Source organism: Schistocerca gregaria, chromosome 9 (genome assembly GCF_023897955.1).
Source record: "Schistocerca gregaria isolate iqSchGreg1 chromosome 9, iqSchGreg1.2, whole genome shotgun sequence".
NCBI lineage: Eukaryota > Metazoa > Arthropoda > Insecta > Orthoptera > Acrididae > Schistocerca > Schistocerca gregaria.
In genome coordinates, this window is record NC_064928.1 from 142305907 (window position 1) to 142321529 (window position 15623).

The window sequence follows — 15623 nt, forward strand, 5'->3', positions numbered from 1 at the left end:
GAAAGTAGTATAGAACAAAATAAATGTCAACAACTTAGAGCTTGAAAATAAATTAAAATTGGGATATGAACAAAAACAACAACGCACTGTACAAGTAGAAGAACAGAAAGCAAACAGTATAAACCTACACCAAGTAAAAAAAAAATCCAAAACAGAACTGAATGATATCATCTGCATGATCACCACAGATAAACCAAAAAAAGATACTTTCTTTAACGATGGTGGAACAACAAGAAAGTTAATCAAAACTAGATTATCTACAAACAACTCTGGGTAGCATCCAGACAATAATTTTTATTATGTGCTCACCAAAGAGTGCATCAATTACAAAGTGATTGAAGAAAAATTTTAAATCTGGTTTTATGTGTTTCGGGCCTGAAGAAGGCAAAGAACTATACAATATGAAATTTCATAACATAAAATATTACATAGATAGTTTTTTAATGAAAAAATTCATTACTTTATTTATTTATTTATTTATTTATTTCGTGTTCCGGTGATCCATGTTGTGAATACATCACAGGATATGGAACGTGTCAGTTTTACAAACTTTTTATGGTATTTTGTAAGTATTGCTATTATTCATATTAAAATTATATGGCTTAGATTAACATTACAAATTAAAATCACAAAAAAATAAATGTTACAAAGTTAAGTATTACACACTCTATACATGTACATACAGAAAATATACTACTGAAAACTTAAGATGTTTACAAGTAATAGATATACAGGATCACAAATGAAGAGTGGGAAATGTATCTGAGACTTATCCGTACAGGTACTAGGGTACTATTCATCGTGGTTCAGGAACTCTTCTATAGTATAAAATGACCCTTGCAATAGGAACTGCCTTAAGCTTTTCTTAAACGAGAACTCATCATCTACTAAACACTTAATTTGTGAAGGGAGGGCATTAAAAATCTTACAACCACTGAAGAGGACCCCCTTCTGTACCTTACTCAGGTTTGCGTGCTCATAGTGGATATCATCTTTTCTTCTAGTATCATGATTATGATAAACACTATTAGGTTTGAAGAGGGGCTTTTTTTCCTTATGAAACACATCAAGGAGAATATATATTGTGCAATGGTTGTGAAGATTTGAAGTTCTTTAAAAAGATTTCTGCATGTGGCTCTAGGGTGGGCTCCACTCATGATTTTTATGGCTCTTTTCTGTGCAGATAGCACTTTCCTAGCAAGTGGCTGATTTCCCCAGAATATGATTCCATATGCCATAATGGCATGAAAATAACCATAATAAGTTGATTTACTGGTTTCCGTATTTCTGTAAGAGCAGATAATGCATAAAGCATAAGTTGCCGAATTCAGCCTTTTGCAGAGATCCAAGATGTGGTTTGACCATTTTAGTTTGCTATCTATATGTAAGCCAAGGTACTTTGTACTATCGACCTTAGCTATCTGCATGTCACCTAGTTTTTGTTCTTGTTCATCTTCTTTAGAGACTGTCTGAAACTGGACATAGTTTGTTTTACTGTGATTAATAGAAAGACCATTTACATTAAACCAGTTCACAATATCATTAAAAACCTTATTAGTTGTCACCTCAAGTTCATCCACTGAGTTATCAACCAGTAGCATAGTGCCATCAGCAAAGATGGTGAATTTACAAAAATCTGTACATAGAAGAAGATCATTAATAAAAATAATAAAAAGTAGTGGGCCCAGAATGGAACCTTGAGGCACTCCACAGGTGATTGTTCCCCATTCCGATGATGCTGATGCACCTTCTTGACTATCCAGTACAACTTTCTGTTTTCTGTTTGAAAGATAAGAATGGAGCCACTTCCCTGCTGCCCCACTTATGCCTAGATATGAAGCTTTATGCAAAAGTATTTGGTGACCGATGCAGTCAAACGCTTTTGACGGGTCACAAAATATTCCAACTATCTTCATCTTTTTGTTGATGGACTCCAAAACATTGTCAGCAAATGCAAATATTGCATCTTCTGTTGATAACCCCTTCTGAAATCCAAACTGACTTTTACTGATGATCTTATACTCAATGAGGTGATTAACAATCCTGGCATGCATTAGTTTCTCTAAAACCTTAGAAAAACTTGTCAGTAGTGAGATTGGCCGATAGTTAGCAGTATCTGCCTTATCTCCCTTTTTATACAGAGGTTTCACAACTGCATACTTAAGTTTTCGGGCACTATTTCTTGCTTAAGTGATGCATCAAAAATGTGCCAAAGGATTCTACTTAAGTGGCCGCAGCAGTATTTTAATAATTTGCTAGATATGTTGTCAACTCCAGTGGAGTTTTTACTTTTCAGGGATCTAATTATTCTTTCAATTTCTGGAATAGTTCTGTTACTGTTAAAAAATGTTTGTTGAACATATCAGCAACTGTTTTTGGATCACTAACAATATGATCCTGATTTTTTATTTGAATATTTTCACTGTGAACTGCACTTTTCCCCGTTACCTTCTTTACAAAATTCCAAATAGTTTTTACTTTATTGTTCGAGTTATCAATTTCTGCCTTTAAGAACATGTTCTTTGGTGTCTGTATGGTTTTGTTAAGAATTTTACTGTACAATTTGTAATGCTTAATCTTATGTGAATCATCTGATGTCTTGGCTCCTGCATAAAGCTCCCTTTTTGTTCTACAGGAAATTTTGATGCCCTTAGTAACCCAAGGCCTGTGATCTGATTTATACAGATTTTCTCTAATTAACTTTTTAGGAAATGTTTCTTCAAAAATACTTGTAATCTCGTTGATAAATATATTAAATTTGGAGTTTACATCAATAGCAGCATACACAGAAGACCAGTCCATGTGCTGTAGTTTATGTTTAAAGTTTTCCATGTTGTGTGTGTTTGTAATCCTAATATTTTTCCAAATGAAATTTACTCTCCTTTGTACATTTATTTGGTTTATGGTGAGGAACTGTCCATCATGATCAGATAGGCCATTTGTAACATTTTTTACACTTAAATTATTATTTGCATCCTTATCTATAAATATATTATCTATTAATGTACTAGAACTGGCTGTTACTCTAGTTGGACTGTTTACCACTGACACTAAATTGTAAGAGCACATCAGGTGTTCAAGATCTGTTCTATTCCTGTTTTCTTTTAAAAAGTCCACATTAAAGTCACCCATTACAATGACTGATTTAGTTTTTCTGGACAGGCGGGATAAGAGTAATTCAATATTTCCCACAAAAACGTTCAGATATCCAGCAGGAGCCCTGTAAATTGACAGCACAATAACTGTTGCACTGTCTGTTGTTATCTTAATACCACACACCTCAAAGTGCTGTTCCACACAATATTTGCTTAAATCTAGAGATTTATACACTACATTATTCCTAATAAATATTGTGACACCACCCTTTCCCATACTAGATCTACAATAGTGGGCAGCTAAACAAAAGTTTTCAATCTGTAACATGTTGATTTCGTCTGTGATATGATGTTCAGAGAAACACAATATATTAGGTTCACTTCCACACTCTTCATCACTTAGGTGAATTAGCAGTTGATCTATTTTATTTTTCAGACGTCTTATATTTTGATGAAATACAGACAAAGTTTGAGACTTGCTCACCTTTACATTTGTATATTTGTTTGTGGTATTTTTTCTCAGTAGACTAGTTACTTCTGCTTGTGGCGCTGGAGTCCCATGTTTAATACACGAGAGAGATGTTTCACATGATTTTGACTGTTTTTCTCTCATGTCACTCAACATAAAAAATGCTGAGTTACCTTTCTGTTTCGTGTAGGATGAGCTGCTGCTTCCGCTGTGTGTGGTTCAGCTGCTAGTTCTCGTACTGAAGGCACTGCTATTTCAGATGATGATGCTGTTTCAGTTGATGATGATGTCGGTTCCACACAATGGGATAGGTGGTTTGGCCATAAAAAGTTTTTGCAATTAAACATGCTACACTCATTTGCATTTTCAGTATGTTTTACGCTGTATTTGTCTTTGGGTACAATGTTTTCCTCACTGATGTTTGCTTCTCTATAACTGAGTGGTATTATGGGCCCACTTAGTGCTTTTTCTTTCATTACAGTCTCTAATATGAAATTTGTGATTTCTCTCCTCCCAAGATTGTTTAGGTGAAACCCGTTTCGTGTATAAAACTTTCTGTGAAATTCGCTTGCTTTAATTATCGTAATATTTGCGACTTTTGAGCACAGTTTGTAGATCTGCGAATTTACGCTGGTTACTTCTGTGTTACTTTAGAAATATGACAACAATAATGATGAAACTGAAAATAGGTTATATGACATTATTCTCATACCAGCAGAACATGTTCAGTGTATTACTATCACTCAAGAATGCACTACTACAGCAAACAATAAGATGGTTAATAAGACTGTGGTAGATGATCTGACTAGAGATGAACTAGACCCCAATTATTTCTGAAATCTACAAAGAATATTCTGATAAAAATAATGTTTTAGAAAAATATTAGAAGAACTTCTGGAATCAAAAGGATAAAAAATGAGGGGAAAAAATGACACAGAATCAATATTTTAAAAGAAGGTAACTAATCACAAAATTTGTCTGAAGGATCTGAACTTGATTCTACTTGTTTTAATTTTTCAAAATAGACATCAACAATTTCTTTTCTCAAATTAATATATTTAATACCTTTAGTTGATTCTTATCAGAATATAGTGCTCCTGAATGGAACAAAGCACTTCATAATATGATAAATTAGTACTCATACCAACGATAGTAATCTATTTTTAGTTAAAAGGTTCATCATTTCATCTGTAGTGTCATAGACCTTTTCACCAGTTGTTAATTTATCTTATCTGAATTCAACTGGCAAAGCACCAACATATTTAAAATAGCTGACAGCTCTAAATCCAAAAACTTTATCTTCACAATAGTTGATAGTTCAACAATGTTATGCTTATAATCATTTTTTAATGTTTTGTTCTTTATCTAATATTTTTTTAATATCCTGTTCGTTTTCCCTTCTTCATATTTATTCAATGCATCCTGCATTTCAGATTCACTTAATGTATAATCACATTGTTTAATTGATGGTGTACTATTACATTCTTCCAAATATTGTGATAAGGAACCATTTGTTTTTCAGCTTGCCTCGTTCCTTCAATAGTAGCCATACATTATCACCTAAACCTTCAATTTCTAGTTTTACTTGTTCGATTTCATCAGTAACTGGTTGATCTTCTTTTTTATACCTCTCATATTCAGGTGAAAACCTGGAACACAGCGTGTATCGAAAACTGACACACATGAACCAATACACACACAAACTATGAAGTCACTGCCCAAGCCAGAAAAAAGGTATGAATAATACACTCGTAACATGAGCTAGACAAATATGTGAGCCGCAGCACATCAGACGTCAAATGAAACACCTGGAAGGAGGGTGACGGACAGAATCGACCATATATTGTACAAACACGGTGTGAAGACTATTCAAAAACTGACAAAGAAGATTGAAATGTGTCTTAAATTGGAAAATGGAGAAAAGGGACCCACTTGCAATGTCGGGAATATACCACATACCATACACATGTGGAGAAGCTTATGTTGGAATGACTGGACGATCAATCAACACCAGAATCACAGAATATAAAGAACTTGCAGGTTGGAGCAGGTGGAGAAATCGGCCGTGGCAAAGTACACATTGTGTGAGGCCAACCACATAGTAAAATTCACCTTAAAATTGGCATAGTAAAATTCTGGCTGTAGAGAAGAGCTATCACACCCGCTCATTCAGAGAAGTTATAGAAATGTACAAACAGGAGAACAGCTTCAAGAAATAAAGAAGAAAGCCCCAAGGTAAGCGAATCCTGAACTCCCATGCTGCAGAGAATTAACGTTGCAAGTAGCAAGAGGAGAACCACACCAGAAATGACCGTGGAGAAGCCCTTGGACATTGGCACGTCCTGTATGTATAGTCTGTGGCCATGAGCTCAGCTCCAGTCCACCGTCAGCAATGGAGGGTGAAGCTTTGACAATGCCAGACACTTGTGAAATGTCAGAAAAATTATCAGACAAACGTTGGTTGAAGAACCCTACACAGAAGTCAACAGGCAGTTTATATAACATTGCTGGGTATAAATATTCAAACACTAATTCTGGTGAAAAAATTTGTGTCGATTTCAATAACAATTTAAAAATTATTTTGCCAAACAGATATTGTAAATTAATTACTGGTTGGGATCTTAGACTTTATGAAGATGTTAATATTAAGCTGAAGTACAGGAAAATAAACAAACTTAAAAATAACGATAGTAAATTCCATGAACTGGAATTATTAGTGTGAATGCAAGTGGAGCTAAATTCCATTAAAATTTTTACCTAATTTTTCCTACTTTACATGAAGATAAAAATATATTGATTGCTAAAGATTTTTATGCTTTATTCTATATGATATTTCAGGCAATGTGAAGCTATCACCTGAAAATTATTCAAAAATATAAAAAGACAAAACATATGGAGATATTGACGTCATCGTCGCACAACAGTTTACAAAAATATAGAAAACACTACAGGACGTGCACACCTAGAACATCCAGTGTGCGCGTCCGGGATAACGCTCCCATTGGCCACTGTGAAAACGCTAAGTCCACGCACAGTATATAAGCGAGCGCGCGCTCGCGCTACACTCATTCTGTGTCTTTCTGCTGCACAGGCAACTGCATTGAACACCGCCAACATGCCTTACAGGAGATATCAACAAAATATATATTATACCTAAAATTGGTCATTTCTCTGCTCATTGACTTATTTATTTTTCTTAGAATTGAGGTGAATGAGTCAAAAGAAAGTAGTCACATGGAAAAGCCCTCAAGTGCAGTCAACGTGCCTAGTTATTACTAATAATATCAGCATAAGGGTCCTGTTTCATCCATAATTATCAGACATGATTGGTGAACTTCTATTGTATACCTATGCCGCATGAGGCATTTAAATACGTATTTGATCTGAGGGCCATACAGAGCAGAGGCTGACCATCCTAGGTAATAAAGCCTGATATTCCTGAATCAGTGTGCAGTACAGGAGGGAATATGTTTTCTTAAATCCAGTGAAACATATCTTATTCCATTATCTGTGATACAATACTTGTTTTCCTCCCATACCCTCCTTGAATAGTTACAGAGGCTCTCATGTTATACAAAAGCGTGTTGTATTCTCCTCTGATTAATTCCAAAAGCATGTAAAATCCTCTTAATGTTGCTAGTTCTGGGCGCATATAAGTATTATTCAGGTACCGATTGGATTGTCTTTTATTTTAACATTAACTGCAATGGCAACTAAGTCATCTTGCAACTGTACCAATTCACTGTTACATAACAGCATTTTTTCATAAAATCAGTCAAGTACTGACATCTGCTACCACTGGTCGCTGATTTCTAAAAAGAAAGGTGAACTGTACAACAGATTTGCACAGAAACTGCTGCATGATGAATAAAAAATACCTGGCACGGCTACGAAACTCTGTGAGCTACAGGTGCTTCTTTACAACTGGTGAGACGCGTGCTGCTGCAGACGTCTACACTCAGCCACGCCAGCAACTAGACTGCCTGTATATCGAGATTATCGTAAACAGCCACCTTAATTGCTAGGGTGTCTACAGGTCTCACTCTTACATTTACTGAGGCTGACGTTTTCGTGAATGATTTCCAAGTGCTGCCGCCAGAAAGTCTCGCATGCATCTCTAGTAGTAAGGTGAGCCATGTATCTCCACAGATACTGTTCCTCCAGTGGTACTATTCCCAAACACCTTGTCGGACATCTCGGTCTAGTGTTTTGAAAACAGAGGTGGCATTGTAAGGGACAAGTGAAGCCTCAGCAAAGTGTGAATGTATGGTGAGGGGGCCTAGTCGTCAAGGCGACTGCTTGTGATAAGCAAGAAATCTGCAAATGAGTTCCTACATGGCACAAATTTTCAGTGGTCACAGCATATAGAAGTGCCTGAGAAAGTGATTTAAAAAAGAATATACAAAATTCATACATTTAAACACATACACTTCCCAACATGACATATCCTTATTGCACTATTGCTTATAATTTTATATGTATTTCCCTTCTCATTATACCTTCAAAATTTCTTTCTGAATACTTCCAGAGACATATTAAAGTTTTGTGTTAACATAACAACAAAGGTTTATGTAGCTGCAACGCATCAAAATTCCTTTCCAAATCCAGTCCTTCCGGCATTAATTTGGACAGAAGGAAACCATCATTTAGTCAGAAATCACATTCAACACACAAATATGTTAACTATCTTGAGGGATGAATCTCATTCTGTTGCATTTTTCCCAAATAACTCTATTGAGTGACTCATTTGTGTTCTGAACTAACTATATGTCACACTGCAAACCCATGAATGCAGAGGATCACTTTGATCCTTGCCTCCTTGAACATTACAGTTTGTAAAAGAAATAACTCCATATTCATGATATCTGTAGCTCACCTATATAAAAAATACAATAAAGTGACATTTGGCCATTACACTCAGTTAACATAACCATATCTTGTACTGTGCATGTGGTTAACATACAGAGTGTACATAATGTCTGGGAAAACTTTCAATTATTTATTGCACAAGAACTAAACATTTTGCAGATGTCTTACATGTTGCATTTTGAAGATATACTCTGAAAGTTTTTTACAAACATTCGAAATGTGGACCATGAGTGACCGGCAGATGTCAATATCATAATTGAAATCTTGCCATACCTATCCCAGCATGGCATCATTGATGTGGCAGTTGCTTCCTGTATTCTCTGCTGGAGCTCTGCCACAACACATGGTAGATGCGGTACATACACCAGATCTTTAATGTATCCCCACAGAAAAAAGTCACACAGAGTGAGATCTGGTGATCGGGGAGGACATTTGATGAATTAACTGTCCCCCTCCAGAATAAGATTTTCACTCTGCAGCAGAGTGTGTGCTGATATGAAACTTCCTAGCAGATTAAACCTGTGTGCCGGACACAGACTCAAACTTGGGACCTTTGCCTTTCGCAGACAAGTGCTCTACCAACTGACTACCTAAGCACGACTCACGCCCCATCCTCACAGCTTTACTTCTGCCAGTACTTTGCCTCCTACCTTCCAAACTTTACATAAGCTCTCCTGGTAGAGCATTTGCTCGCAAAAAGCAAAGGTCCAGAGTTCGAGTCTCGGTCCGGCACAGAGTTTTAACTGTCCCCCTCTTTCGCACGGCCGATCCATTGATGCGGCAGCGCCGTGTTCATGTACCCACGAACTTCACGGTGAAAATGGGGTGGATCCTCATCCTCCTGAAAGATGAATGGAGACTCCGATTGCATTTGAGGCATCAGCAACTGCTGATACATGTCCAAGTAGGAAAATCCAGTGGCAGTGCTCTTGGTGAAGAAGAATGGCCCGTACAGTTTTCGAAGTGACAAGGCACAAAAAACATTTACCTTTGGGGAGTCACACTCAAATTCTATGCATTTGTGTGGATGCTTTGTACCCCAGATTCGACAATTATGCCTGTTCACTTTCCCATTAGTGTGAAAAGTGGCTTCATCACTAAAAATTAAGCATTCAAGGATGCCATCCCCATACTCATTCAATTGTTGCAATGGCAAACAAGACTCAAAATGCTTGTCTTTGTCGTCGTCATTGAGCTTCTGCGTTAGCGCCAATTTGAATTGTTTCATAGACAGCTTCTGTCGCAGGACTCCCCACACTGTAAGTGGAGGCATTTCGAGTTCACAGGATTTCTTTGGACTCCTTATGAATGTCTCTTGTACGCACTCCACATTCACTTCACTCATACTGGGACATCTGCTTCTCTTTGCTGGACACAAGCAACCTGTCATAACGACTTTGTTGTGCCAGTAGTAAATGGCGTTCCTTGTTGGTGGCTTCTTACCATACTTGGTTCTAAATATCCATTGAACAGCTGTAGCACTCTCGTTTTAGTTGAACTCCAGCTCACAGGAAGCTCGCTCTGCACTTGAACTCACCATGTTTCTGACTAGCGCTGACTATCCCCAAATAACCAAACTACGCTGAGGCACCATGCATGAAAAAAACCTTTCAGGGTTTGTTTTCAAAATGACATATGTATGATACCTGCACAATGTTTGGTTCTTGTGCAATAAATAATTGAAAGTGTTCCCACACTTTACGTACACCCTGTATACATGCAGTGTAGGAACTCACCACAGGAGGCAGAGAGCAGTGACATTAGGTGGTGACATGCAGCAGGGAGTCGCAGGCGTGGCCGCTGTGCTAGGTGTCCGGTCCTCATCGCTTTGCTCGCTGTGGGGCTGAGTGGTGGGGGTACTGTTGCTGTCGCTGTTCCCGCTGTCCGGTGAGCTGCCGAGAGAGATACTGCTTGAGAAAATGTAGTCACATGGAGGACAGTGGGCAGCTTACAATTGGCAACCCTGCTGAGGGATTGTTCACACGCAACTGACAGAATGGACACTGCCAAAGAAAATAGCAGGTCTGCTGATATTAAATTATCCAGACCAATAACTTAACATATCACACAAAAATTTGTACAAACTGAAGCACAAATGAAAGGTCCGTACAAGGGTCAATGCTTATGGTGGAGTGAAAAGACAGACATTGGACATCACAGTTTCAATACATAAATCACACAAGAAGTAGAATGGTGCGTCTAAGAATGACATCGAAATAAATGCAAAATATGAGGAACTGGGAGACAAATGTATGAATTATACCAGTGATGTGTTCTTGTGGAAAGTTGACAGTGTGTGCAATGTCTCTTGCTGACAATATTGTTGGCCCAGAAAATGGCCAGTGACGATTGCGTGCTGTGAGAGCACAAGACAATTGGCACCAGTTCTGCACTGGGACCAGGATGACACCAGTGTCAATCGACACACGGCCCAGGATTAGCCTTGACCTATGGACACATGATTAACAGCCCGGCGGATGCGTGGTAGTCAGCACTGGGCGAGGCGGATGCAGCGACACAAAAGAAAGTGACCTCAGTGTCTGTGCGCAGCATGAGATACATGAAGGCGACCCACTGTTCCATTGCGAGAACACTGGTGACAGCCGAGATGTCATTTCCGTCTTTCCCCTCGCTAGTCGCTGTCCCCCCCATGAACCATGGACCTTGCCATTGGTGGTGAGGCTTGCGTGCCTCAGTGATACAGATGGCCGTACTGTATGTGCAACCACAACAGAGGGGTATCTGTTGAGAGGCCAGACAAACGTGTTGTTCCTGCAGAGGGGCAGGAGCCTTTTTAGTAGTTGCAGGAGCAACAGTTTGGATGATTGACTCATCTGGCCTTGTAACACTAACCAAAATGGCCTTGTTGTGCTGGTACTGCGAACTGCTAAAAGCAAGGGGAAACTACAGCCATAATTTTTCCCGAAGTCATTCAGCTTTACTGTATGGTTAAATGATGATGGCGTCCTCTTGGGTAAAATATTTCAGAGATAAAATAGTCTCCCATTTGGATCTCCGGGCGGAGACTAATCAGTAGGTCGTCGTTACCAGGAGAAAGAAAACTGGTGTTCTACGGCTCAGAGCGTGGAATGTCAGATCCCTTAATCGGGCAGGCAGGTTAGAAAATTTAAAAAGGGAAATGGATAGGTTAATGTTAGATATAGTGGGAATTAGTGAAGTTCGGTGGCAAGAGGAACAAGACTTTTGGTCAGGTGAATACAGGGTTATAAATACAAAATCAAATAGGAGTAATGCAGGAGTAGGCTTAATAATGAATAAAGAAAATAGGAGTGCAGGTAAGCTACTACAAACAGCATAGTGAACGCATTATTGTGGTCAAGATAGACACGAAGCCCACGACTACTACAGTAGTACAAGTTTATATGCCAATTAGCTCTGCATATGATGAACACATTGATGAAATGTATGATGAGATAAAAGAAATAATTCAGGTAGCGAAGGGAGACAAAAATTTAATAGTCCTGGGTGAACGCAATTCGAGAGTAGGAAAAGGGAGAGAAGGAAACATAGTAGGTGAATATGGATTTGGGGTAAGAAATGAAAGAGGAAGATGCCTGGTAGAATTTTGCACAGAACATAACACTTGCTTCAAGAATTATAAAAGAAGGTTGTATACATGGAAGAATCCTGGAGATACTAGAATGTATAAGATAGATTATATAACTGTAAGACAGCGGTAAGAACCAGGTTTTAAATTGTAAGCATTTCCAGGGGCAGATGTGGACACTGACCACAATCTATTGGTTATGAACTGTAGATTAAAACTGAAGAAACTGCAAAAAGGTGGGAATGTAAGGAGATGGGACCTGGATAAACTGACTAAACCAGAGGTTGTACAGAGTTTCAGGGAGAGCATAAGGGAACAATTGACAGGAATGGGGGAAAGAAATACAGTAGAAGAAGAATGGGTAGCTTTGAGGGATGAAGTACTGAAGGCAGCAGAGGATCAAGTAGGTAAAAAGACAAGGGCTAGTAGAAATCCTTGGGTAACAGAAGAAATATTGAATTTAATTGATGAAAGGAGAAAATGTAAAAATGCAGTAAATGAAGCAGGCAAAAAGGAATACAAACTCTCAAAACTGAGATCGACAGGAAGTGCAAAATGGCTAAGCAGGGATGGCTAGAGGGCAAATGTAAGGATTTACAGGCTTATCTCACTAGGGGTAAGATAGATACTGCCTACAGGAAAATTAAAAAGACCTTTCGAGAAAACAGAACCACATGAATGAATATCAAGAGCTCAGATGGAAACCCAGTTTTAAGCAAAGAAGGGAAAGCACAAAGGTGGAAGGAGTATATAGAGGGTCTATACAAGGGCGATGTACTTGAGGACAATATTATGGAAATGGAAGAGGATGTAGATGAAAATGAAATGGGAGATACGATACTGCGTGAAGAGTTTGACAGAGTGCTGAAAGACCTGAGACGAAACAAGGACTTGGGAGTAGACAACATTCCATTAGAACTACTGATGGGCTTGGGAGAGCCAGTCCTAACAAAACTCTACCATCTGGTGAGCAAGGTGTATGAGACAGGCGAAATACCCTCAGACTTCAAGAAAAATATAATAATCCCAATACCAAAGAAAGCAGGTGTTGACTGATGTGAAAATTACCGAACTATCAGTTTAATAAGTCACAGCTGCAAAATACTAACACGAATTCCTTACAGACGAATGGAAAAACTGGTAGAAGCCGACCTCAGGGAAGATCAGTTTGGATTCCGTAGAAATATAGGAACATGTGAGGCAATACTGACCTTATGGTTTATCTTAGAAGAAAGATTAAGGAAAGGCAAACCTACATTTCTAGCATTTGTAGACTTAGAGAAAGCTTTTGACAATATTGACTAAAACACTCTCTTTCAAATTCTAAAGGTGGCAGGGGTAAAATACAGGGAGCAAAAGGCTATTTACAATTTGTACAGAAGCCAGATGGCAGTTATAAGAGTCGAGGGGCATGAAAGGGAAGCAGTGGTTAGGAAGGGAGTGAGATAGGGTTGTAGCCTATCCCCGATGTTGTTCAATCTGTATATTGAGCTAGCAGTAAAGGAAACAATAGAAACATTCGGAATAGGTATTAAAATCCATGGATAAAAAATAAAAACTTTGAGGTTCGCCAATGACATTGTAATTCTGTCAGAAACAGCAAAGGACTTGGAAGAGCAGTTGAATGGAACGAATAGTGTCTTGAAAGGAGGATATAAGATGAACATCAACATTAGCAAAACAAGGATAATGGAATGTAGTCGAATTAAGTCGGGTGATGCTGAGGGAATTAGATTAGGAAATGAGACACTTAAAGTAGTAAAGGAGATTTGCTATTTAGGGAGCAAAATAACTGATGATGGTCAAAGTAGAGAGGATATAAAATGTAGACTGGCAATGGTAAGGAAAGCGTTTCTGAAGAAGAGAAATTTGTTAACATCGAGTATAGATTTCAGTGTCAGGAAGTAGTTTCTGAAAGTATTTGTATGGAGTGTAGCCATGTATGGAAGTGAAACATGGACGATAAATAGTTGGGGCAAGAATAAAATAGAAGATTTAGAAATGTGGTGCTACAGAAGAATGTCGAAGATTAGATGGGTAGATCACATAACTAATGAGGAGGTATAGAGGAGTTTGTCGCACAACTTGACATGAAGAAGGGACCGATTGGTAGGACATGTTCTGAGGCATCAAGGGATCACAAATTTAAAATTGGAGGGCAGGGTGGAGGGTAAAAATCGTAGAGGGACACCAAGAGGTGAATACACTAACCAGATTCAAAAGTATGTAGGTTGCAGTAAGTACTGGGAGATTAAGAAGCTTGCACAGGATAAAGTAGCATGGAGCGCTACATCAAACCAGTCTCTGGACTGAAGACCACAACAACAACAATTACTTTTTATTTAGAACACAGTTACAGGGAAGTTATTTCTACAAATTAATACATACTAATATATTCCATACATTATACATACAATATATATACTAATATGTACCACACAAACTAATATATACCATGTGATCAATAGTATCCAGACAACTGGCTGAAAATGACTTATAAGTTCGTGGCACCCTCCATCGGTAATGCTGGAATTCAGTATGGTATTGGCCCACCCTCAGCTTCCATTCTCAGGCATACCTTCAGTCAGGTGCTGGAAGATTTCTTGGGGACTGGCTGCCCATTCTTCACAAAGTGCTTCATAGTAGAGTGCATTCACGTACCATACAGCCGTTACGGCACCTTCCATGACTACCAGAGGTGTACATCGGCCCCACATAATGCCACCCCAAAACAACAGGGAACCTCCACATTGCTGCACTCTCTGGAGAGTGCGTCTAAGGTGTTCTGCCTGACCGGGTTGCCTCCAAACTCGTCTCCGACGATTGCCTGGTTAAAGGCATATGCGAGACTCATCAGAGTAGAGAACGTGATACCAATCTTGAGGAGTCCACTTGTCATGTTGTTGGGCCCATCTGTACCATGCTACATGGTGTCGCAGTTGCAAAGTGGACCTCGCCATGGATATCGGGAGTGAAGTTGCGCATCATGCACCCTATTGCGCACAATTTGTGTCATAATATGACGTCCCGTGGCTGCACGAAAAGCATTATTCAGCATGGTGGCATTGCTGTCAGTGTTCCTCCGAGCCATAATCCATAGGTAGCGTTCATCCACTGCAGTAGTAGCCCTTGGACAGCCTGAGCGAGGCATGTCATTGACAGTTCCTGTCCCTCGGTATCTCCTCCATGACCGAACAACATCACTTTGGTTCACTTCGAGACCCTTTGACACTTTCCTTGTGAGAGCCCTTCCTGGCACAAAGTAACAATGCGAATTCGATTGAACCACAGTATTGACCGTCTAGGCATGGTTGAACTACAGACAACACTAGCTTTCTTCCCGGTGGAGTGACTGGAACTGATCAGCTGTCGGATCCCCTACGTCTAATAGGCGCAGCTCATGCATGGTTGTTTACATCTTTGGGCGGGTTTAGTGACATCTCTGAACAGTCGAAGAGACCGTGTCTATGATACAATACCCACAGTCAATGTCTATCTTCAGGAGTTCTGGAAACTGGAGTGACACAAAACTTTTTTTTATGTGTATATGTACCAGGTGATGTAGATAGAGAGGTAAAAATTGACACACATGCTTGGAATGACATGGGGTTTGATTACGCGC

General features: G+C 38.9%; 1 protein-coding gene across 2 annotated transcripts in view; it reads right to left on the bottom strand.

The window, feature by feature from the left end:
• LOC126292145 (ankyrin-3-like) overlaps positions 1-15623 on the bottom strand; it is a 52093-nt gene that overhangs the window by 8010 nt on the left and 28460 nt on the right. For both annotated transcript variants that reach the window (XM_049985985.1, XM_049985984.1), the window contains one exon: positions 10170-10325. In XM_049985985.1, the coding sequence (XP_049841942.1) occupies positions 10170-10325 (156 nt within the window). The remainder of the gene's footprint in view (positions 1-10169; positions 10326-15623) is intronic.